At 40.2% G+C, this 26,884-nt stretch overlaps 1 protein-coding gene across 3 annotated transcripts; it reads left to right on the top strand.

The window, feature by feature from the left end:
* Window positions 1–1,738: 1,738 nt before the first annotated feature.
* LOC110047754 (uncharacterized) lies at window positions 1,739–25,216 on the top strand. Of its 3 annotated transcripts, none has more exons than XM_089282325.1 (12): window positions 1,739–1,863; window positions 5,721–5,870; window positions 6,809–6,964; window positions 8,896–9,075; window positions 12,828–12,916; window positions 13,272–13,398; window positions 14,239–14,388; window positions 16,160–16,257; window positions 17,263–17,367; window positions 18,309–18,392; window positions 20,831–20,880; window positions 22,053–25,216. In XM_089282325.1, the coding sequence occupies exons 1-12, from the start codon at window positions 1,816–1,818 to the stop codon at window positions 23,843–23,845; spliced, it is 3,030 nt and encodes a 1,009-aa protein (XP_089138451.1). In that variant the 5' UTR covers window positions 1,739–1,815; the 3' UTR covers window positions 23,846–25,216. The 3 variants fall into 3 exon arrangements, with proteins under 3 accessions (XP_089138451.1, XP_089138452.1, XP_089138453.1); XM_089282326.1 differs by lacking the exon at window positions 1,739–1,863 and adding an exon at window positions 3,226–3,486; XM_089282327.1 differs by lacking the exon at window positions 1,739–1,863 and adding an exon at window positions 5,512–5,627.
* The last annotated feature ends 1,668 nt before the right edge of the window (window positions 25,217–26,884 follow it).

Below are 26,884 nucleotides of genomic sequence, written 5' to 3'. Positions count from 1 at the left end.
TGAATCGAGGACTTCCGGTGTTGGACCTACCCAGAGGTCGGGATTCTTGGTGCTGACCAAAAGGAGCGCTGGCTCTGGGGACTACAATGTTAAGCCCGATCGACTGATCTCGTAAGGGGAGCCCTTGGGAAAAGATCGAGCAATTTCTTTGTACTATCCGGGTCCTGTTTTTGATGTTAACAAAAATTCTTGCATAAGCTATTGCCCACCAAAATAAATCATGCACAGCCTAAAGGTGAGAAAACATTTTAATGCCCCAGACAATTACCCAGTCCCTCCCCCGCAAAAAAATAATGGCCCCTAATGTTAAGGAAGTCGTAAGGAAGTTAGAGCGAGTTCAGGTTTGGCCAAATGGTGTTAAAGTGTTGCAGCAATGCAAAAGCTTTCTTATTATCAGTTTTTTTCTCTAAGGTGATCTTATATGGTCGCTATGGTTCTCTACGTTTTTCTCTACCGTGATAAAATGTTCATTGTTAAAGTGCGTTTTATTCAGGAAGTGGAAGAATTTGCATAAATTCAAGATTTTGTTGAAACAATTGCCTAAAATACCAACCTACCTACTGCATGTAGTTTACTTGAGTTTCTGTTATTATAACGGCACGTAGTCTCGATCTACTGGACTAAACAATGAGGACTTCGTGTCAAGCACTTATTTGTAGCAAGTGGAAAATGTGCTGATTCGTGATATTCAATTCTGTTTCCGTAAAGAATCCGTGTTAAGGAAACAAAGAAAAAATGCTTAGTTTCACTGTCAAAATCTGCAATTTCTGGGATCAGTGCTGACACACAATAAACAAGGAAGGAGTTTGAACTGAAGCACGTTAAGTGGTTCTGTTAAGTGGTTCATCACGTCTTGCTTGGCTAAGAAGAACTGGAGTTTTAGTAACGTTTTGATAACAAAAATAACTCTTGCTCGATTCAAGGAAAACTAGAATAAAAGCGTTGTACTGACACCCCAAGAAAATTAATCGAGATCTCAATCGTCACGTGCGGCACTATACGGTTTACCCGCGCATGCCTGGAAACGCTGGACGCGGACTTCACTTATTCGGGCTTGGAACCCAAGATCTACGCGGGCACAAAACGACGGTTTTCTCTCAAATGCTTTAGAACTCTGTTTTAGTCTGGCGTGCTTTTATAGCTCCGTATTTCAATTTTAGGCTACGCTATAAATTTTTTATCTGTTCGGCCATACTCGGGTCGGAACTTGAGTCTTCTCGTAATTACTAGGGCTATTTTGTCCTGTTCCCGAAAACCTTAACAGCTTCTTGCCTTTCCAAAGTTCATAGCTGGCCCTTTTTTTCGGTGCCCGGCAATTAAAACGACATTTTTATCAATCCGAAAACAACGTTCATCCAGGCATTATATTTCTCATATCACGCAAAGTCGAGGCGAACAACTGAATTTAAAATCGGAGGGGTTCCGAACAGATAATTCGCCGTCGGGTGCCTATTAAATCTTGGATTCTTGGGATAAAGAATTAAACCAAGCGTAAACTTAGCTACGTGATCCTCTGGGCCGTGTTTAAAAAAAATTGTCCATCCGTGAGTTCCAACACGTCTGTGGTCAACAACAATCCGATTAGAAGCCGGACTCTTCCAACGGCAATCGTTTAATGCTACTTGTTAATTGTTGTTTCCTTACAAGATAGAGAGTTCCGTTAGTGCTGAGACGTCCACAGCTACCTACCCAGGGGCAAAGACTCGAAGTAATTAACCAGTGCGAAGTTGGGGTTAGTATTTACAAACGCAAGTTAAGAACCAGGCTACAAGACCTTACTTTAACGAAGATTTGGTTGAGAATATTACTGTCTATATGAAGTTTGTTGGCTGTAGAGTCACGTCTTTCTTTATGAAGGACAAGGTGAGGTTTACTGACTTGTCTTTTATCAAAAGAAGCACAATATGGGCAACATTCGGTTGATGCTTTATTATTTACATCATTTCAATGTATCCGTCGAGTCTGGAGTTAACTCGAAAAAAAAATCATCTAGAAAGGAAAACGATTTCCGGGATAACCGCAATGGCCAGTTTAGATGAATTGTTTCCCGAATGTTTCCGATCAGTTTCCGAGAACTGGATGGAGACTCGAACATCACCGAGGAACGGCGGACAGACGTTTCGAGTACTTTGCGCTCTATCGGAGAGCCAAGAGCTTTATGTGCTAATTAATGAGGCAAATATTGTAAACATATACTCCCTGTTTGTTTAAATAAGGTTCTTCAAACTCATCTACATTGGTGTCTAGTCAAATATTAATACTGGGATATTGAGTACAGACAGAAGCTTATCTGGTACAGATTATGGGCCGAAGTTGTCATTTTCCGCAAAAAGAGTTTTCTGGAGTTTCAGTAGCTCTAATTTTCACTTTTCCGGGGTACTGTATTTTCCCAACTATAGCGACTAATCCATTCCGTTTCAAATAAAGTTTCTATTTATTTGGTAAACCTCGCCAGCCCTTTCTTACAATGATAAAGCCTGCTGTACATACTTGTGGGGAAGGATGGCTTGGACATTAAAATCATCTCAAAGATGATTTTACTGGAACCGGAAATTATACCACCGGAACCATAGTGCTGACGCGCGGACGTGCGCCAAGTTTCAGCGCCTGAAGAAAAGTTATGTACTATCAGCAGGTGCTTTAACAGCAGTGCTCGTCACTTTCCGGCTACAGCTCAATTATCGAAATTAATTTGACGAAATCTTGGCAACTACATGTAATGACAAATTCACAAGTTCACATCGGTCAAATTAAAGAATACTTTATAACAACACCAATGAATTTTCTCTCTCTAAATGCATATAACAGGGCAAAAAGCACCGAAGACTTCATTGAAGAATCGAGTTAATCGAGTTTGTCTGCGCTGAAGAACTTCATCCCGTGGGAATAGGGAAGGGTTGGCGTGGGTGTTTCGTTTGGTCTTTTACTTTCCTGAAATGCGTGCGAAAATGAAATTCACCACCCTAATCAAGGGACTTGTCCCTCGGCAAAATTCCCTTCTACAAGAAATTTGCTTCTTCAGCATATTATGTATTGGTTCCTTGTAATCTGAAACGAAGACTTCCGGGTTTCTTCGGACAGATGTTGGAGAGTTTTTGTACAATTTACCCAAGAAATTCTCAGATTTTTTTTTGTTTGTTTGTCTTTGTTCTGAGTAAAACATTACGCAACATTTCGTCCCGCAGGATAAGCAAAAAAAGGGAACCTGCTTCGCCTCGGTCGCTTTGAACAAAAGCCGGAAGTAAGATTCCGTAGACGGTCGCGTGTTTACAAAAGGAACTGGAGACTACTTTGGCCGAACACCGGGCGAAGACAGTAAAGCTGTTCGACATATAAATTCAACTTTGTGGATATTCCATAGGGAAGAAAGTGTCCACAGAATCTCGTGAAATGCCAATCGAAACTTACAGACGGTTTTTTTAAGCTTTCAAAAACGATGTTATGTTCAACATGGCCATGTTTTGGTCGAAGAGGAAGGTAAACAAGGTGAGCTTGTTAGACTAATTTTACCTTGTTAACTGCGGTTTCAAAAAGCGAGTTTCTCCGTTCAGTCTCTAGTTTCACTTGTTTGATATCATGCCTCATCCTTTTAAGATCGCAGATATTTGTATGAATGTGTAGTGGTTATATTGGACGTCTGTTTTTTTTTAAAAAGAAGAAACTCATCGTTTTAAAAAACGATAATGAGTTTCTGACATGCGTCTTTTCGAGAAAGAAGTAGGGTGCGCGCCCGTGAAGTTTGTCAGAACTCTGAGGAACTGTACGTTGTAGCTTAAATTACAATGCGCGAGAAGTGAGATGTTTCTCTCATGTACAGACCATACACAATCACGAGTATAGATTAATACAAGATTTAGATAAGTGTTTGTTTTTTCTTCGTATCTATCCATTGAAACGTTAAATTGTCGTAAGCTATTTTTGACGAGGTGTTTGTTTGTACAATGGAGATCATACAGGACAAAGATAAGCTTAAGTTTACTCTGATGTTGGTTCGAAATGACCCAAGCAGTTTTGATTTTTCTTTTCCTTATGTGTTTAAGATTATGGTGGTATAGATATTTAAGCTTATAATGCAAGGTATATGAAGAAAATTAACAACTCAAACTTGCTTGAAAATAGTGTTAGGCAAGAACAATGCTGTCACGTGTACAAAATGTGTGCGAAGAAAATTCAAGTCCCTGCTTTCATGTACATCATTTGAAGGGCAAACATTGCACCTGCTTGGAAAGACTATGTTTGTCTTCAAACCATGAGCAATTTCTGTATTGTTTGCATACAATTCCGTTGTGATCTGTGCACTTAGCTTCCTGACTTGCTGATTCTTAAACAAAAACAAAACCAGCCCTCAGCTGAGGAGCAATTGATGAACACTACTTATTTTATGGCTACAGAGGGCGACAAAAGTAGTTGAGACACAAAAGTAGTTGAAAATGACGCTTTTCAATATTTAACCTCTTATTCTATTTTATTTGCATCTAGTTTTAATTCCGATACTCCTGGGCCCCCAATTCAGTGTTGTGTAGGCACTGTGGTCTGTGCGCAGTCTTAGAAATAGAAAAATCAACATTGTTTGGGGGGGGATGAATGTTTCCATGATGCTCAAAACTCGAATTTTACTACCAAGTGTCTCAATTCTTTTGTTGCCCATTGACCAGCTCTGTGGGCAGGCAACTGGTGAACCAAATCCTGTGGTTTGTCTCTGCTACTTAAGGGTTTAAGAATTGTGCCCAACACCTTGCCCACTTGGAATTAGTCATGCTGTGTCCTGCAAAAATAGTGGGAAGCCAGAACATTAACGGTCCATAAACACAAAGCAAACCGAAGCCGTTGTATAATTAATAAATACATCTTGGCCCACAAACACATAAAAAATGAAATTGGCTAATGTACAGTCATCTTGACTTCATGCTTGGTCAATAACCCATAGTACTATCACTGATCTTTAGTGCACTTGTTACATTTTTTTAGTTTTTTCCTCCAAAGAATACCATTTGTTTCTTGGAAAAACATATGACTTCTTGTAGTGTCTGAGTTCTGATGTATGTCACAGCAATCAAATAGTTTTATATAAAGCTGGATCATGTCTGCTGAGCAGTTATCTGTCTTGGGACAGTTTTTACCCCATTAAAGACTTGAAGCACGGAAAAGAGACAGTGCTGTACACCATGTACAGTGCAAGGTGGTTTGCGATACACATTTGATTAAAGTTTGGGAAGAATCTAAGTTTAAATTTATTACTTGACCTGTGACTGGACCATCTGTTGTCCTAGAACGAAACCTTGGATGACATTGTACATTGTATTGGCATTATCAGACAATCTAGTCCATAATTTTAGCGTGTGTTAGTAATTGTACATTTCCTTAAACATTTTCTGAGATGGCTTTGGAGTCCGATTCGTGATCGGCATTGGAAATTCATCAAATAATCAACTTTCTGTGTTGTTAGTAAATTAGTAGTTAGTCAGTAATGATTCTTTGTCTCATCTTTCGATATGTAACTTGCAGAATTTTCCTTTTGTACATGGTTGAAGGGAACTCTGGGATCTCCAAAGCACTGGAAATTGGGGGAAATGGGGAAAAATGTACAACATGTGATATTTTGCAGATAAACAGCAAAACAAGACAAGGTGTGCATGGAGTTTCCAGACCCCTCTTTCCTACTTTTATCTTAAATCACATTTTGTTTTTTAAATGTTAATTGGCTTTAATCAAATCAACAGGACAAGAAACCTGCAGTTGCTCCTGAAACGGTTAACCAAAGCACTGAACTTATTCTGCCAGAAGACCTTCAAGTTATTCGAGACCTGGGTGAAGGACATTATGGGGTTGTACAACTTGGGTTATGGAATCCTAAAAACGGAACAAATCCGGTAATAACTGTAGACAGTAGTTATAATGAATGAATGAATGAATTAATGACTGATTGACTGTCGCTAACTGGCTGACAGTGACTGATGGGCCGACTGACTGACTGACTCACTGACTGACTCACTGACTGACTGTCTGACTGTCTGACTGACTGACTGACTGACTGTCTGACTGTCTGACTGACTGACTGACTGACTGATTGACCGACCATTAATGACTGAGTAACCAGCTGACTGAGGGACTGGCTGACCAATTGACCAAAGACTGACTGACCGACTGCACTGACTGAGAGACTGGCTAACTGAGTGACTGACTAACTGTGTGACTGGCTAACTGTGTGACTGACCAGTTGACGGACTGCCTGACCAACTGACCAAATGACTGACTGACCGACCAACCAACCGACCGTCTGACCGACCGACTGACAAATGGATCTAGATGGATAGGCAGACAGACAGACAGAAGGATGAACAGATGGACAGATGGCCTGACTGACTAAACAAAAGATCGACTGGGAATTGATTGATTGTTTGTTTGTTTGTTTGTTTGTTTGTTTATTAAATGAACATGTTGGGCTGGCCACTTGACCACCTGGCCACAAATTGCATGAGGGATAGACTTCTAACAGACAGGCAGAATTATTAAGTAGATCTACATAACTGGCTGACTGATTGCATGATTAATTGATGACTGACCGATGGGTTCATTGATTGATTGTAAACATTTACACATCATGATTTACATGGTAGATTGAATGATTGAGCAGCAATCAACAATCTCTAAATATTGAATACAATATCTTTGTCCAAGTGAAAATCTGGGCAGTTACTACTAGCTTCCAGTCTAGTAGATGATGTGCGAAAGTTTGTTTTGTGTTGTTACTTAATTTGACAGACATGTCTGAATAATTTATTTTGTAATCATTATGGTTTATTACCAGAAAAATGTGGCAATCAAATCTTTGAAGAACACAGCTTTTGATGGAGTGCTAAAAGGTGTCCTAGAGGAGGCTCTGACCATGCAGAGACTTTCTCATGATAACATTGTTAAAATGTATGGCATTTCACTTCCTTCCAGAGAAGAACCACTAAAGCTGGTAAGCTCCTAAACTAAATATAGTGTCGGGAGACACCACTGGAATCAGAAAATTGTGACTGCATATTTATAGAGCTTTCAATAAGACCAACACCTGCTAAAGCTTTGGAGGAGGAGGCTCAGTGACCTCCTGGTTAGCATGCTTGACTCTGAATCAGTCTGGGCTCGTGCCCTGGCGGGGGGACATTGTGTTGTGTTCTCAAGCAAGATTCTTAAGTAAACTTTGAACAGTGCCTCTCTGCACCCAGGTGTACAAATGGGTACCAGCAAATGTAATGTTGGGGGTAACCCTGTGATGAACCCATCCAGGGGGGAGTAGGCATATTCCTAGCCACCTTCATGCTACAGAAACTGAGATAAGCTCAGCGTGATGGGCCACTTGGCTCATGTGTAAACTTTACCTTTTTACCTTACCCGTCAGAGCTGTGGTGGTATGTTGTTGTAAATCACTTTTATGTTGTTAATTGACCCTCTTGAGGAAGTTGATATGGCCCCTCTTACAGTATTGTTCTCTTATGGGTTCCAGGACAGTCACCTTCCAGTTGCAAAATTATCTTATTGGAGACACTGAAAGTGTCCACTTGGGACATTAGGTGTCTGTCCATGGGAGGTTAAAATATGTAATATGTTCAGAGTGCACATTTAATAAGGAGCATTTAATACGCGGAGCATTTAATAAGGGCTCAATAATGAAAGGTTTAAAGGTAGTACAGCAGAGGTGTCCAATAGCACAGGTTTGACTGCAAAATGTATTAGAAAACAGCCCTAGGAAATACATGCGCTGATTGGTTTAAAATCCTGTTTCTATAACTCGATAGAAACACAGAACTCACGTGAGCTGTTGACATAATGATGGTGTGAATTTACATTTTGATAATCAAAGTTAACAAGTTGTTTTCCTTTTTTCGTCGCTGTGTTTTTTAAAAGAAATAGAAAACCTGTATCAAGTTACAGAAACACTCGTGAAAGTTTGGGAGAACTCGAAAAAGCTGTGGAAACACTCGCTTGCGGCTCGTGTTCCCACAGCATTTCTCGTTCTCCCAAACTTTCACTTGTGTTTCTATTAAACAATAATATTAGATTATGAGCTCAAGATTTCTATCGCGTGATAGTTGACGAGGGTGCAGCCCGAGTCAACTATCGCGTGATAGAAATCGAATAATCGAATAAGCAAATAATCTAATTTTTTTGGTGTAAATCTACTAGTCGTTCAAAACTTCATCAAAATCCTCTTCACAGACACTTCAAAAACGCCAAGAAGCGGCCGTAATTTTGTTAACAAGGGCACACTGCTACGCTACTCACTATCTATCACAGAATAGATAGTGAAATTTACTTGTAGCGTAGCCAATCAGAGAACGGCATTCATGATAGAATGCTAGTAGATTTATACTAAAACTCGATAGAAACGCAGTACATGTTTTCTATTTCTTAAATATAAACTAATGCAGCAGTGAATTATCGGAAGAAAAATCAATGAGTGGGACATCATGTGTGGTTTCCTGAAGTCAAGAGAGGTTCCTTGTTTACATGTTTAAGGTGTTAAAATTTGTTAGACATATGAAGTCAAGAGTCAGGAATCTTCAAAAGTCAATACATGTACCAATCTTTGGAAATTGTCAGCAAAGTCTTGAAAATATTAATGTTTGGAAACACCCATGTACTTCATATCTTTGGAAATCCATCAAAGTCAGCCATTCAGTGCTCATTTATCTGATAATTTATATATATGATTTAACACCTGGTTGGAAAGCAGATTTTATAAGTCTCCACAGGCCTATAGATACATTAACTATTGAATGAGCTTCATATTTTCTTGGGAGGAAGACTAGAATACATGTGCTATATAATAATTGCAGTTATCTGAATTAGTATAATTATTTATGGCAATTACGCCATGGATTCTTTTATTAAAACAATTTTTTTCCACAGGTGACAGAGTTTGCCTCTTATGGTTCCCTGGAAGAGAACCTCCAAAAGGATGTTTGCAGGGTGTCTGCGTTAAGTAAATTTGCTCATCAGGTTGCACAAGGCATGGACTACTTGGCCAGACAGAATTTAGTCCATCGTGACTTATCTGCAAGAAATATTCTTGTATTTCAACCAGACCTGGTAAGTAGTGCCATTTAAGGTATCAGCCAGGGTTCAAAGTGTGAATTTTCAAAATTTGTGTTTTCGATACGTTCAGATAAAGCTTTTCAAGAGCTTTCTTTTAAAAAAAATTCCACAAAAAAATATTTCAGTGCAAAGTTATTGGATGTTGAAGTTTACTACACGTTAATTGTTTTAATTACCCACTGACAAGTCCTGTCATTTTGGAGTAACTAAGCTGAACAATGGCATATACAACACGCATTTACAACACACAAAACAGTCAACAGACTTGTGCGTAAAACAACTACATTTGAATCATGTGGTCCCAGAAAGACCAAAGGGAGGAATAAATCTATACAGCGAGTTTGAGAAACATAAGCTCGATCAGATGGCTGCAAGAAACATCAGAGTGTATCAGAGAAACGTATAGCTTTTTCAAAGTAAAGCTACGGCATCTCCGAAGAAAAACAAATGGACAAATAATATGATATCCACGATAAGAATCTACCTACTGCTTGCAAACAGTTCTAATCACAGCCAGGCCCAGCGTCATGATAAAGAATGCAAGTAAGCAAAATGTTTACGGAAAGTTTTGTATTCTGTCTCTTGAAAGCAAATACTTAGAGACTTGAACAAATTTTGTAATATAAATGAGCCTAAACAATGCATAAGTACATGGAGAACTCTAAAGGCAAATAATACACATTTGCGTACTGTGGGAGTCGTGCAGGCCTGTCACAACTTTTTAATTTATATGTGGAACAAGAATTTTGAATTGACTAACCTCTGACATCTGATTGTTTACAAGTGTATTCCCGCCACATCCCGCCTAAAGATTTGGCCTGCTGCATATCACCTGTCAAACGCCTATTGTTATTGCAAGATAATCCCTCTCTGGTAAATGTCAACATGGACGTTTAGGTATTATAATCATATTGTGGATAAGATGCTGCAAAAAAAAATACATTTTTCTTTTTTTCCTCTGAACAAAAAATTTGGAAAGTTAAGTATACTTTTTTAACTCCAAGTTGGCAGCCCGTGGGCCGCTTTGGCTGAAATTTGGCCAGCTTATTGTGAGATAGTTTTCCTAGAAAACTGTGGCAGTGATTTTGTTTTCTTTTTCCGTTTTCGAATAATTGTCCTTTTTTCAGAGGAAGTGCTGATGATTTGTCTCCTCTGACTTTATCCTATTGTTAAAAAAGAACAAATGCACTTATCAAAAATCTGAGACACTGTTTTTTAGAAGGACGTGCCAAGAAGCAAATGTGATGGTTATCTGACAATAATTCTAAGCGGATGCCAAACCAGTATAGTATTCTATTTAAGCAATAGTCACCTAATTTACACATTTTTTCTTTGCTTGTGTTCTTCTTATTATTTTTATCTCGCCTTTTCTTGCATATATTTTATCATTTTGCATTCTATTTTTTTTCGGTCAAAGGCTGTAGCTTGACAGCCAAAGGCTCAAAGACATGTTCTTTTTTGAAATTTTTTAACCAGCGAATGTTTTATCTTAATTTCCAAACACTTGTTGTGTAACTGTAGCCGTATTCGTAGTAACACAATGATTTGTGTGTGTTTGCAGAGGTGATAATCAAGGAAACAGAAACTTCGTCTTCAGCTATTAATATTTATTTACCCAGCTATTTCTGAAGTCTAAGATTAGGATCTGCTGACGCATTTTTGGTTTCATTTATGTTTTGATGGACATAAATGCTTTGTAGAGCATCAAAACAACAGCTCATGAAATTCAATTTTCTGATCAAAAATTTGAAGTTTCATCAAATATGCATCCATTCAATACTCTTTCTTTGGCAGGTGGCAAGAATTCCACTGATAGCATGCCACTAACTTCATTGAGCTGCTGAGTGTCGAGTTATTTGGGCTTACAATAGTGTTCAGTGAACAACACCTGCTGACTTCAAGACGCCATATTTAATAACCAACATGCATCTCGCACATAACTAACTTAAACTATACTTCATGTAAGCTAACACAACGTGAACATCTCCCCCCATTGTTCAAGTCCTTAGAGTATCTAGGGAAATGAACAGAGCATGAGAAGACTAACAAACGATCTATGGAAACTTATAACACAGCGTTATCTCAAGCTAAACCTAGATTCTCTCTAACTTTCAGCGATGGTTTTATAATTCTCAGGGAGAACTTGAATTACAGGGAGTACTTGAATGTCCCCCTTTGTAATGGGAATGTCCTTCAGAACAGGTGTTGCCGCTTTGTCCTTTGCGGGAACTTGGTTCACTATTGGTGTCGGTCGCTCATTTTGCTCCTGCTGATTTGGCAGTGGGGTAAAGTGAACAGGTTTTCCTTATCGTGCTGGTCAGTGTTTCAACTTTATACGACTGAGGTGTTGATGCTGCTTCAATGACTTTTCCTGACCGCTGAAGGTCCTTGACGAAAACTTCAGTACCCGGTCCAATTGAAGGCAAGGACTTGGCCTTGTGCCTGTTGTTGAACACTGTTTCCTACTTCAATTTGCTCATGCTCTCTCGTGCACGCGGGTTATGTAAGTCAGGCCACTGTGGGCTCAGCTGGGTGTGGAATAACGGAATGCTGTTCCTAATCTGCCTTCCCATCAGCAACTGGGCAGGAGAGAACTTGCATGCTAGTGTGTGTTGAGCGATAGGCTAGTAATGCTTTAGCAGGTCTTTTTCCTTTGTTAGAAGATTCTTCACTCCCTGCTCAACTTCTCCATTTGCTTGGGGAAATCTAGGACTACTTGTGCTATACTTGAATCCCCATTCCTTAGCAAAGTAAGAGAATTCTGCGCTGTCAAACTGAAGACCATCATCAGATCGCACTTGCTCTGGGATCCCCTGTCTGACAAATATCGACTTAAGTGCTCTGATGACCTCACTTGACTTTATAGTCTTGTGCATAGCTGCTACTTCCATGTATCTTGAGAAGTAGTCTATAGCAATAAGGTAGTCAACACCTTTCAGCTTGAAGAGGTCTGTGACTACGATTTGCCAGGGACGGTCAGGTAGGGGTATCTTGATAAGTGGTTCAGGCTTGTTGTCCCTTTGAAGAGCACAAACTCTGCATTGTTGCACCAGATCCTGGGTTTCTCGGCTGAGTCCTGGCCACCAAACAGAGTTTTTGGCCCGCTTATGGCATTTAGTGATTCCTTGGTGACCTTCATGGATCTTATCCAGTATCTCAAGACACATGGAAGAAGGGATTATGATCCTGGATACTTTGAGCCAAATGTTCTGCACCACAGACAGTGTTGCCACCCACCGCTGCCACCATGTTGAATTATTTGGGCTTACAATAGTCTTCAGTGGACAACACGTGTTTACTTCAAGATGCCATCCTCAATAACCAACATGCATCTTGCACATAACTAACTTAAACAATACTTCATGTAAGTTAACACAACACTGAGCACTGCCAAGGCTATCTTTGGTTAAGTCTTAAGCTTTACTTTGTATCAAGCCAATTTTTAAATGGTCTAGCAATGACTGAAACAAACAAATTATATTTGTGGGTTTAATTAGGCCAACTTTACTTAATTTTTTTTAAATATCTTTCCTGGTCAGACGAGATGTGGCTGAGCTAAAATTACTTTGGCCAGTCAACATACATGACCAGTGGAAATTATTTTGAGCCCTGATATTATAATAAGATTTAATTGTGTCATATACAGTGAACAGTCAAATCAAAGATGTCTGCAACCCAACAAAATTATGACATTCTTTGATATTACTCTTGACTGTCAACTCTGTTGTCATATTATATAATGTCAGGTTAAGATAAGTGACTTTGGTTTAGCCCGGACACTGGAAGGAGGAGCCGCGACACAGATCACCGTCCATAGAAAACTAGCAGTTGCCTGGTAAGTAAGAACTGATTTACCAGCTGTCAATTATCTCTGGAATACTCCTGAACGAAAGATCAGAAGATACCCCATCTCATGTAATAGATTTCGTATATTTACTGCCTAATGCAAGCACTTTGGAAAGTTTGCAAGAATTTAATTTAAGCAGTTTTGTCACAAATTCTCCTTTGAAACTCAAGCTTGTGGAAACAAGTTAATTGATTTTTAATGTTTGATTTCATGTCTGTATTTGAGGGTATGTTAACTAGCTAAGTCAATCAGAGCCAGATGTTTGTATATCTCATAACTCCTTTAAATATCTTCCTTTGTTTGTTTGTTTGTGTTTTTTTTTTTCTTTTGTTATGTTTCACAGGTTGCCTCCTGAGGCGATAGTGAATAATGTGTTCACACTTGCGAGTGATGTGTGGAGTTATGGAATAACACTGTGGGAGATGTTCTCTTTTGGTCAACAACCCTGGGCTGAGTTGAGCTTGAATCAGGTACAGTGCTAGTCGGCATCAAACCAAGGAGCCTATCTTTGCTGAAGCTTTCTTTGGCCTATACGGGCTGGTTGGGGGGTGGGGCGGCTGCAGTCCCCCCAATTTTGAAATCAGTGAAATTTTTGGGCAAAACGCCCATGATTTAGGCAACAACTCTTGGAAGATAACTCAAAAAGGTTTTAAGGCTTGTAGGCTACTTTCTCTGATGTTTGCCTTGCCAAAATGGACTTACTAATGATATGACGGATCCAGGCATTCTGTTGTGGAAAAGCCCACATGTATCAGGGTTAGATGTGTATCACGAGAAAATCCACAATATGTATTTTATTGACCATTGTTTCGATTCCCAATTTCCCATCAACAAAACAATGACAAAAAAACCAAAGTGAACAAAAACCAAGAGTTTGGCTTTTGTGGTGGCTCTGAAAAGATCTCTGAACTGCTCCACAATGAGCTGTTTTTAAATTTTTCTTGAAGTCTATGGCTGGCGATTGAAGTCCTAGAGTATACCAGGTTTCAATTGAAAGTAACTATATTTGGAATTATAACATACACTATCATTAGCTGTAAGAATTGTTAACTTTTTTGTTTTTGCTACAACTTGAATGCTTTTGTATCCTGATCAACACTCACCCAGACTTGTGTAATTTCTTCTGGCAAGGTCACCCCCAGAAGGTGCCTGTTATGCCTATGGAAGGTTTCCTCAGTTTCAATAGCACGAAGCTACCAGCAGTATGCCCTTCCCCAGGCTAGCCCACTAACCATTCAGTGACCGCACCTTTCATCATGCATTCTGGTTGCCGCTTATATCGAATCTTTTACTCTTCACACTTACTTTAGATCAAGCTGATGATTGCTAATGAGCCAAGCAATCACCTTCACAAACCAGAAGCATGTCCAGATGGTTTTTATGACATTATGTTGGGCTGTTGGGAACGTGATCCAGAGAAGAGGCCAAAATTTACCGACATAAGCAACAGAATGTTGGAGGTGAGCTAAATGTCATAGCATTGACAGTTGATATCACTGACTTTACTTTCCTATCTCAATTCTCACTGTTTGAAAGCATTTTGACGTTCACATTGCAACTGCTTGAACCAGGCCACTTGGAACACAATCAAACAGTCATCTGGTTCCCAGAGCTGCTAATCTTGAGTGTCTTGGCACAAGGAAAACGTGGCTCAGCCTCTCCATAGCAACATCTGATTTGATTGCCTAGATTATTGGGCTGAAATTTTGCTAAATAAATTCAACAGTGGTTTTTTTCCCAACAGTATGATTGGGTGTTAATGACTATGGTTTGATTAGATCACTTACAGGTCTTAATGAATTTAACAAAGGAATTCAAAACAGGAATAAAACTATGTACAAAAGCTGCATACATATGTTTCATTATGGAATGTAGACTTCCCCTAGTTTTTCCCCGAAGTTGGTTTTGAATGCCTTAAAGGTCTTTAGGTGTAGGGGTTGAATGGTTTTTCAGTGAAACCTGTATTTAGCGGATGCCCTCTATTAAGTGGACACCAGCTTGAGTCCCTATAAATTTGCAGACACCAATATTAAGCCATTTTGTTGCACAAAACTTGCAATAAGTGGACACTTCATTAGGGCTTTTTACTTCTAAAAGCTCAGCTCAAGACTCCTTTAACATTGTGCAGCGATGTTGTTTTAAACTTGCATGTAAGTAGATTATTCCAGATTGGTGCATTGACTGGCTGGACGTTGTGCTATGAACAGTTTCTGATCGATCTTACACTGTTGTACACTGTGTTACAAAAGGGTTAATGTTTATGATTAGCTATCATTGTGCAATATGTTAGAACCTGTTTAGAGCGGACACCCTGTACTAAGTGGACAACAGTGAGCGTCCCAAGGGTGACGTGTCTGCTTACTGTAATACAGACCTGTTTCACTGTAGTTAGATATCAGCCAGTGATATTTTCAGGAAATAAACCACCATTGAATTAATTTTAGTGAAAATCTTAATCCAAGAATCTAGCCAACCAAATCATGTGTCTCCAGAGCCAGGTTTTCCCTGTGCCAATTAAGGCTCAGCCAAGTAAGAGCAGCACATGTTTCTGAAGATGAGAATGAACATTAATGTTGAGGACAAAGAATGGCAGTCTTGCTTTGTAAGCAAACCAGTACTGTCGATGAATGTGAACAACAGTTTAACAACAAAATTTCAAAAGTAGTCAAAGTTGTCATGGCTTCTGACCTCCTGGCAAACTTTGCCACTTATTTTTTTTTTTTGACTGGTTAGTTTTTATTGAGACATTCTCATACTACATTTTACTAGTAAAATAGTAAAATGGACAGTAAATTGTATCTCCAATGATAATTTGTCGCTGTTGTTGTTATTGAGCTAAAGCATGTTCAGTATAGAGGGATCCAAGTTAAACAGACCTTAGTTTGCATTCTCTTGGTCTAAAATTTTCTCATATCTCTTGCTTGAAGCTCTTTGTTCCTGTAAAAATTAATAAGGATCAGGATCTTCGCAGGATCCTGGCACGATCTTGGCAGGTATCTTGCTTGGATTCCTGCGAGATTTTGGCCTCGGAGATTTTCTTTCCTGGCAGGAATCTTGGCGGGATCCCAGCAAGATTCTCTCCAAGAAGTGGAATTCACGCCAAAATACACTATCTGCGTATGAGAACTGCAAAACGCTACGGAAAAATTTCAGTTTATTGCTATCTAATTCTTAAACAGCTGACTATGCTTGCCTATGTTTAATATGCTCTCTATGTCATTCTTTTTTCAGTTGCAGCCAAGAGAAGGGATAACAAAAGTTTGTCATCGCACTGGTGAACAAGATCACCTCAGCTATGACAGTAGAACGAAGGTTACAGTTATTTCAAAGTAAGTACTGACTGAGGTACAGTATGTGTTCATGAAGTTTGCTTGCATTTCAGCCATCTCTCTGCAGTTTGCGTACTCTGGGAGTAAGCAACGAGGTCCCAGTTGTTCAAATGGTGGGTACCACTATCCACTGATTAAATCGCTACATAATGGATCAGTGTTGACAAAACAAACTGCACTATTTGGTGGAAAGTGTTAGCTGCCCTTTAAGCAACTGAAACCAGACAGATGAATATCAGGTTGAGCATTCCAAGGACTCTATTCTGTGTCTACAATGCTTGCTACTCAAATCGTGAATTAAACTGTAAGTTGTAAAACCAAAGCACCCTCAATCCAAGGGTGTTGGCTACTGACAGGCTATCTACCAGCAGTTTATTGACCTGTTATAGACAATCTCTTTGAAAGTCTACCAGCAAACTGTTAGCAGTCTACAGACAGTCCAGAGACTCGCTACAAACACTCTACATGCAGACACTCCACAGGCAGTCTACAGACAGTCTACAGACAGTCTACAGACAGTCTACAGACGGTCTGTAGACTGGTTAGACTGGTTACTGACTGGTTACCAACAGCCTACTGACAGTCTACCAACAGACCACTGTACTTACAGTCTACTGATGATTTCCTCATGATCAACTAACAGGTGACTAACAGGTTCCTGACAGGCTACTTCTACATGTATGCCACTGACCCTCTAATGACAGGCTACCAATGGCCTGTCTACCGACGAACAACTGACAGTCCACTAATAGAATACTGATAGACATCAGACAGGCTACCAACAGTCTACTGAAGATCCCCTGATATTCGTTGTCACTGATGGTGTACCAAAAGGCTGGTGAAAATCGTGAACCAATATCTGAGAAATGTGAAAAAGAGACAGACGGCGAAAATTTATTTTCATTCACACGCTGTATGCATTACTTCCTAATGTATTCTGTTGTCAGTTATTGTAACACAAAGTGCGTTACATTTTGGATTAATTTTAGTTCATTTGTCTTGCAGGAGAGAAAGTGGCCTGTTGCTTGTACAGAGTGAAAATGGCACCATAGGTTTAGTGCATGAGAAGAATCTAGACTTCTCTAAGAAAGCACTACAAAAACGTGCTGGGTAAGGGATGGTTGAACATTAGGTTGCTTCGTTAAACAACTTTTCATTTCCTAATCAGAGGCACTTACTTTTTAAGTCTGGCTGTCCATTTATTTTGCAAGTCCAGTTTTGGGTGCAAAATACGGAAATTAAAAAAGGGAGAAAGAAGCGTGACATTTCAACCATTTATTTGGAGTTTTCTGCCATTGGTGGAATTCATGCTATTTATCATAAGCAACTTGGCTTACCTGACTTGACCAATTTTTTTTTTTTTTAAGTCACCGTTGTCTCTTAACTACGACAAGTCATTGAAATAGAGCGGTTTTTACTTGAGTGTCGAAAAGTAAATGGTTTTGCATTTCAACATTTATTTATTAATTTTTGTAACCTAGTTATTAGCTGTTGACGTTAGTTAGGTGTCCCCAATTAGCTAATCTATAGCTAAATACACCGGTTCGTTCGTTCGTTCGTTCGTTCATGACTGCGCTACACGATCAGTAGGAAAACCAAATCCAAGCATGACTCATTCGCACACGTTTGCCCGCGTCAACTGCATGTAGCTACTTCAAGTTTTGATTGGTTCATTGGATTGTCTGTGTCTCTTGTGATTGGTTATTAAGAGTGGTTTTGACACTCAGTTAAAACTGCTGAACATGTACGCATTGAAGACCTATTGTTAAAATTGCGCTGTAGTATTGCTTTTCAGCATATCTGCATTAGGCTGCAACCAATTTTTATGCACACTTGAACTGAGGGAGCTGTAGGTGAATTTCTGTTATGAAGGTCTCTTTTTCAAAACTGTCTGTCTGTATGCTTGCATAGTAGATGTTATATAACATGTTCCATGTAATGGTAGGCCAATGAATGAAGAGTTATTCACTTACAAATAGTTTAAAACTCGTTAAACAAATCACACATCATGTATTCACTTTTTTGTGTGTGTGTTTGTTTTGGTTTTATAGCAGTGGCCGTAATGCAGGAGACATCGGCAGACCATTTGACCTAAGGAAACAAAATTCGAAAGAGCTCTTACCAAAATCACACAAGTAAGTGCAAACTACAGGTGACTGGTGAGAAAAATGTGGTCATGTGATCAAGGAGGTTTGATTAGTTCGGTTGGTTGGAATCGTGATAACAGTAAAATGTACTGACAGGTGTCATTCAATACTATCTCCCTGGGTGACCTGGTTGGTTGCTAGGCGACGTCCGACTATCATTTATATCTCGGTCTCAAGATGGAGCAGAATACTGAAGCATGTAGTTGGTGGCTGCAAACACGTTGATATGTGTCACAAATTTATTGCAGCATATTGTTTGTGACAAACTTTGGCAGGCGTATCGGAAATGATTCCAACAACAGCCTTTTTTTTTTGCAAATCTCGCAACTACCTTCAACTACCGTATGTAGTAATCCTATTTTGGTTAGATTTACCGGTTGGTGGGCTGGGTAGGGTGGTATTATTGAGGACGGGGGTGGTGGGGGGGGGGGGGTGTAGGCTTCTTATTAAAATTTTTGGGTTTTAAATCAGAAAATATTTGGTAATCTAAGTTAGCAGTGTCCGAAATTGCGCTTTCCTGGTCGCCAATGCGACTAAAAAGTTTGCACTGGCGACCAGAATTTCACAACTGGTCGCCAGCGGACGATGAACTATTTCATGCCATGATAATTACACAAACAATAACTTTGCATGGTTTTCAGACAAATAGATTAAAAGGCAAAGGTAAAGGTAAAGGTAAACGTTATTTAGCCAGGGTGGCCGATAAAATAAAATTCAAAGCCGTCCGCCAATCGGTCACTTCCTTTTTACCTTTCCGCTGCTTTTGAAGTATGAAACCGATTTTCACGACTGTTATTATAAATCTACCACAACGTTTTACAGCTACGATCAGTGCGAAGCTTCGCCGCTATGTTTGTTTAGCGGTTTCCCATAACATACGTATTGCGGGCGCAAGAGGCCCCATGCGTTCTTTCGCCATGAATATTTATTCAGGCTATGTGGTGTCCAAAGATGTTCTGAAATCTTTCCGTAATTTATTACAAAGTGGAGACGGAACATCCGCGAAGAAATTAGATGAAGATTTAGATATTCTCTGCGCGTCAAAAAGTGGAAATGTAGGTCTGTCAAAGTGGTCAAAAGATGATTTCAGCACTGGTTTGATTCCTGATGACATCGATCGCAAATATTTTACCGGCAAGCCCGTGGTGACCAAAACCTTTGGTTTGTGTTTCGCTGCGAAGGAAAAATTTTATTGACACTTTTTGGCGACCACATTTTTCCATATGGCGACTGAAAAAAAAATTTCAGTCGCCAGTTGGCGCCCGCCGAAAAAAGTTAATTTCGGACTCTGCTGAGAAGAATGCATAATAAACTCTCCAGAAAGGATGCCATAAAACAGAAAACCTCCCATACAGTTGCCTAATGAACATCAGAAGACGCTGAACATGCTATTAGATAGTCCTTTTAATGCGAAAAGAGCTCTACAGAGCACTCATAATCAGAAGACATTAATAAGTAATGGTAATAGGACTGAGTGGAGTCCAATTCGGTCGGTTATCATAAGAGTGATTACAAACTCGGACGACCGCGCAGCGGGAGTCCGATTTGTTTATTACGAGTATGATTACAGACCGAATTGGACACGAAGTCTTATTACCAATTAATCATAACAATTACAACTTCTGAGAAAAGAATAATAGCTAAGTTATGAAAGAAAGGGAAAATCTGCATTTAAATACCTTCAAAGGAGATGTAAACATTCTAAGGCCACCGCCCCTCCTACCGGCAATTAGGCGCCAAAAACACAAAAGCAAGCGCGTGCACGCACACACGTAACTACAACTTTGAATGTGATTCGTTGATTTAAACAACAGCTTTGAATGTGATTGGCTCAGAGAACTGTCCGATAACAAACTGTCCAATAACAAACTGTTCAATAATAACTCGGCAAGTGAATTAGTGGAAAATAGAAGTTTTTTAAACCAATCACAATCGAGGAAATTGTAATTTTCATAATAATAATAATAATAATCATAATAATATTAATGATGATGATGATGATGATGATAACCACTTTATTTCGGCATTTCTACAAACGATAAAATGGCTCTTCATTCGATAGTAAAACTAACTAGCTCACTAATACCATAAGAAGCAAAACTCTATAATACATTATTTAGAAGCCCCTGTTGAGGGACAGCTGTTGGAGGGCTTTTGTGTCGGAGATCTGCGTGGACCCATTTCAAATTTAAGATCATCATGTGACAGTGAAGTGGAGTACGACTTTGAGGGTCCTAGTGAGGGTCCTGCACAGACGCCCTTCTATGGCTCGTCACGCAATCCTTCCTCCCCAAGGCAAAGATTGCGTGAGGAGCTATTAGTGAGTCCATATCACAGCATAGCGGACATGTCACTGGGTCTAATTGGTTGTCACGCAAATCAAGTGCATTGATGTTTGTCTATGCTATTGTCTATGCTATTTTTAGAAAACCAGTGAGACAAACCGAGGGAAACGGCGTGGTTCACGATTTGTTGGGTGAGTCAAGCAGCAAATATTAAACAACAACTAGTTGACCACGCCTGTCCATTTCTGCGCCACTTCGCCATGGCTACCTGTAAATAACTTGTGATGGCCAGCTAGCTGAGTCAACAGTAATGCCTCTTGAACTTATGAAAACTTTAAAATTTCTCATGAGTGTTCGGTTACACTTACGTTAATATAAAGTTGAAATAACGGTGGGGTGACCGTCGAAGTGAGTTAGTGAAGCTGACGTTTTGATCGATAGCCTCCGTCCCTTTGCTTTGACGAAAAATTAACGTGAACAACTTGACAGTTATACCCCTTCACACCCACTAAACATATTTAATTAAACAAAGTTAAACAAAAGGAGAATCAGCAATAGAAAACTGGTAGAATGAATTTTCCATATGGTTCTGCTAAGCTCTAATGAGTGCATTCATTATGCTAAAACTCACGTCGACAAACCTCAGTTAGAAGCTCCTATGATGAATAAACTTTTAAACTGTGAACATAATTTAACTAGACAGCGTTTCAACATGTTTAATTTTTGTATATATATTAGAGCACTCACACAACTTTTCAATTCTACAGCTACTACAAATACTAAACATTACTTACTAACGCAACTTACTAATTAAACCGTATAACTCATTACTTACAATATCGTTACACAACTTACACTACTAGCTTAAACATACTGTACAATACTTTTATATTAAAATACAATCACAAAGGCAATAGAACGTTACAAAGAAAGCGATACAATACATATATAAATAGTTAGAATACAGATATTGTTTACACAGGACAAATTGTCCTCCAGTTTGTTTAAAAATTAATCTAAAGTTTTGTTCTTAGTGCAGACATAGTTTTTCGTTTCAAATTTAATTTTGATCTTTATCTTAAACCCAGCTAAGTATTTGGAAGTATTTGAGATCTTCTGCAATCCCATAGATCTAGCTTTGGTGTGAATGGGGTATTAGTCTTTGCGAGGAAATAGCGTAATTTTACGGTTTTCTGTTCAGCAGAAACAGAGTCAAGCGTGATACCAATATCACGTGACAAGCCAATCAGGGTGTTCGTTATAACGTTATTTTAATTGTATCTGAATTTCTGAGCCAATCAGAGTGTTCGTTATAACGTTGATTTTTTTTTTCCATTGTATTTTAATTTCTCATTTTGCTTAGATTTGAGAGATGATGCAAAGAGCGATCCCACAAACCCCCTGAACCCTGGTCGTTACACAGGTAACCCAGCCATGGATCATGAACAGATACCACAAGTAACCAGAGAGAACCAGGCCCTTCAACACGGACCGCAGGGCGCCACAGGAAACCACGTCATCGCGCAAAACCCGCCGGAATACACAAGTATGGGAAATGATAGTCTTTATATCAGTATGGACTACCAACAGCGTAATCTTGCCGCGAATGAGAGTGAGTACGCCACTTTGAAGAAGGTGAAAGAACCACAGCATTCAATGCAGTGGCAAGATTTGGTGAGGGCTCCCAGGACACGGTCCGAATCAGACGCTGCAGGAATGGCATCCGACCCAGATTATGCTGTGCCGTATCAACACAGAAAGGGATACAAAGATGATACTTCCCTAGGGCGTGGACTACAGGAAACTCCAGGGGGTAATACCCCAAGGGGGAAATCCCCGCTGAATATTCCAGATCGCCCCGACCTTCAGGAGCACAAGGGGAAAACCTCTGATGCAGCTGGAAGCGTTCTATCTGCTAGCGCGCCTTCCAACAGTCCGTTTGCAACGACCCCGAGAAAGACTACAAAGAGACCAGTGCCCACACCTCGTCGAAACACCAAGTTGAACGCTCGCCCTGTTTCTGATGGCAGTCTTGATACAAAAGCGGTCAGTGGAACAGAACCACTCCCTGCGAATGGAGACTTCCATGCACGTAATTCAGAAGCTGTTAAAGGCTCAGACACAGGAGATGTGGTCGGTGCGTCAGCTGATAAAAAAGTACCACCTCCAACTCATTTGCTTCGCCAGCCCACTAACGCTCTTCTTAAACGACGAGAACTTGCCGAGAACTCGCCAGTACGCTCGGAGATGCACCTTGAAGGGCAAAGTAGTGATGATAAGGAGCTTCAGATAGAGCTTCAGGACCAGTCGTCGAAGGCAGATACTGCGTCTGAACAACCAATACAAAAGAAACATTATATCATAATTGCACCACCCATTCCTAATGGTGAAGGGACGGCGCAAGCTACTGCTTCCCAGGACACTCACGGTCAGGACTTGTCGTGCGAGTCCCAAGCTCCTGCTGTTGACCAAGTCACTGGGGCAACAGGAAACAGCGATTCATCCCAACTAACAGAAGTTCACCATTATGTAAACGCTGATGAAGTAAAAAGGTTATCGGCTGATCTCATAGATCTTTCACTCGACCCCGAGGATGCTGCAGTCTCTGAGCCCATCTACGACAAGCCAATTCAACTTCCGGAGCCTCCAGACATTCCGAACGAGATCTTAAACCAGCCTCCGCCATTCAACCTTTTTGGCGGTACTATGAGAGGAGACCTGGATACTAGTTTTCAACTTCCACCAGTAGGCTGGGTCGACAACCCAGCATTCCATACTCTTCACCAGGCTCCTCAACCTGGAAATCCACCAGAGGAATCTGTTAATCCAGTTGACCAACTAGTCCATCCAACCGACAAACCTGTCAGTCCAGGTGGTGCCACTGGTGGAGGGGCATACGGCGAGGAAATAGACGAAGGGATCCGAGAAATCCGCCAGATCTGCGGTGAGGAGCTACAACGTGACTGGTGTTATGCAGCTCTTTTGCAATTTCAAGGGGATGTCGATCGAGTTGTTCGTGTTATCAAAATCCAAAAGCTGTCCAAAATCACCGGCAAGAGTGAGCATTTTTGTGAGAGAACTCTGTCTCACTGTTCCTGGGATTTGGATCGCGCAGCTGTTTACATCTTTGAGAATTTCGAGGACAAAGATGTTTAGACCAAGTACCAGAGTCAGGACTGTTTTTAGACATTTTCATTCAAGCACAGAGGTACACTCGACCCGTTGCACTTTGTTCCCGCAAGTCCTTTATTTAGAAGTTTATACCAAATTTATACCATACATAAAACGGTCCGCTGAAAACCCAAATCACTGTAAACGTTGCGGTGTCTCATGGTTAGCACGCTGGACTCTGGATCAAGGGGTCTGGGTTCGAGCAGTGATCATTTGCATTGCTTCCTCTCTACCCGGGTGCATAGAGTCAGGTCAGCCTGACAAAATACCTAGGGCTAGGATATCTCGCAAAGTAGCGATACTTTCGTCACTGAAATAATGGTACGGATATCGGGATAAGCTCCGGTCGTTTCCTTTACATTTACATGAAGTGCAGCGTTCACGAAAAGCGCGGGAAAACGTCACGTAAGCCATGTAACGCTTGCGTGAAGGCTTTGTGCTTGATCGGCTAAATAGATACAACTTCTTAGTCCTGATTGGTTATAATATATTCCGCAAATATATTCGAACCATTCACAGTATCTTAGCAGACTTGTCATTTGTGTTGAAACAGCAAGTGCTGCAGTGCAGTGAATGGGCGCAACATATCTAAAAAGATCGGGTTTTGGTGTTTTGTCAACAAGTTTACTGCAATTATAGATTTGCTTAGGATCACTGGAATTTAAAATTATCTTAAGATCTCTTAGCTACGGTTGTTAGGCCCGTCATAACCTAAGAAGCAGTAGCAGAAGAGAAAAATCTAGAGGGTATCGATATCGTTATTGAGACAGAAAATACAGATTACAAAGGGTAAATACCGAGATAATTTAACATAGATTGAAGATATAATTTTCATAAATTGACCATCGGCACGAAACTTCATAAGATTTACTTTACGCAAAGTGCAAAAATTTATATCGTTATAATAAGAGGAGAAGCTCTATGATGCTCTCCATATACGAAAAACTCTTTAACGGCTTTAACAAATATGTTATGTATATATTACGTATTAATACAATTAAAGTTGTATGTGAAATATTTTGTTCTTATTTAGTAATGCGATCTTACAATAGGGTATTGCGGGTGATAGGCAGCCTTGGCTGTTTAGAGCCTAGTTTATCCTAGTCCAGTTCTGGCCATCTCTCTGTCACGTAGTTCTTGAGAGAGGATCCTTTCCCGAGAGCGTAGCGTTGCGTGACAGAGGGAGAGAACTGGACTAAGTTTAATCTCGTTTTGTTCTCGTAAATATTTCAGTTAAAGTATATAATTAAGAATTATTTTTAAGCAAGTATACGCTGCTTACTGTGAAGATGTCAATTTGAAGTAAATTGATAGTATGTTTTAAAAGTTATTGAAGTTAAAGGCACCAATATGAAATGCTTGTCATCTGGGTTTTCCTAGAGTAGTAAGGAAACTGAGGGAATGGCCTGTGAAGCAAGCGTTTTTGTTTCAGAGCAAAGTCTGGGCGCCCGGCAGGAGCTATTAACCCTGCGTCCAGAAATTGGGGCGAGAGCAAAAATTGACGGAAGCGGAGATGGTGAGGCAGGTGCTTGCCCCATCGCCCCTCCCCCAGCATCGTTGATATTTTTGCTCTCCCAATTTTCGCGCGACCAGACTTTGCTCTGCTACGGAACGCTTACTACCGCAGGCAGAGGTTTCTTTCATTTTTTAGCTCTTACGAAGTCGTTCGCGTCTCTTGTATTTCGCGTAGTCGGGGGAAGTAAACAACCCGACTACGCGAAATTCAAGAGACGTAAACGACTTCGTACATGTTAGAAGACTTGCCAGAGAGAAACCTTTGCTAACAGGGTATACCGCAGGCTACCAAGATTAAAAACGCGCGGGCAACTTATTTTATTTTGGCAGTGCTATGCATTTATTTGTGTCTTTTCTTTTTCGCGCGATTATTTCTAAATTGGACGACATTTAGTCCTAGCCGCCATGTTGAGAGTTGAGAAAGAAGACAAGTGAAGCTAAGATAGACTCCACTGCCTCATAGCCGGTCCTTTCTTGTAGGGTCCGCAACAGGTGGTTAATGCCGTTCGCACGCTAACGTAAAATAGGGGCAGCATTGACAAGAATGGGTGACGCACCCTCGTCTCATCTCAACTTGAGTCTCCCTGCCAGACTTACAAGTGGAAATCAGATTCTGGGCATTCTCTAGATGAAAAATTTAACTGAATTGACGTCAGTTTTTCATGCGTCTATCCTGTTATAGATCACGAATTTCGTCTTAACATTGTCAAAGTAGCTGTAAAAACAGGATTTTATTCCCAGTTTCTGAGGGCCTGTTACCAAATGGCTATTTTGATGTCAATAAACACAAGTGTGAAAGTTAGAATGATCACAGGTCACCCAAGCTCAAGCTCTGAGCGACTATGATCTTGCGTAAGAGCGGGTATGGCAAAAAATATGAGACTTTGTATCAGATATTTACGATCAGTGTTAGCTTTCTTTCACAATGTCGTTCTTGTTGTCTGTTCGCAACCGAGGAAATAATAACTCGCTAAATTCGCTTTAAATCAGCAGAGTGAACAGACAACAAAATAACACACCGAGAAAGAAAGATAAGGCATTTTTTATTGAGAGCTTGCTAATAGTCCTACCTCGTAACACCGATCGCTATTTCATAAATGTTCCCGAACAAAGTCTTGTAAATTTTGCCATGTTCGCTATTACGTAAGATGAATCATCGCACCCAGCTTGGCTTGGGCTGCCTCTGGAACAACCTCCCTCAAATCATGGTGGTGAAGGTAGAACACAGCGAAATGCTATTTAGACTACTCAAAGTGCTATTTAGTACAGCTGAAGTGCTATAAGGACTGGCGAAGTGCTGTTTTAGGTTTACCCAAGAGATAACCGGAGTAGTATTTAACGTCAATACGGGATCTGTACGGCCGTGTCACGCGGTTTTAGGCTAATCACGTTAATCTCATTTGCGCGATTTGCGTGCTGCCTGCATGCACGGCATAAAACGTTTGATTAATACTTGTTGACCTTTTATCGTTTGCACCACCTTTCACTTCATGTAAAACCGCCCAAGAT

The sequence above is a fragment of the Orbicella faveolata genome, unplaced genomic scaffold, assembly GCF_042242905.1.
Source record: "Orbicella faveolata isolate gen_17 unplaced genomic scaffold, um_ofav_v1 contig_12, whole genome shotgun sequence".
NCBI classification, from domain to species: Eukaryota; Metazoa; Cnidaria; class Anthozoa; order Scleractinia; family Merulinidae; genus Orbicella; species Orbicella faveolata.
Note: the sequence above shows the minus strand (reverse complement) of the source record. Positions and strands in the feature narration are given on the sequence as shown.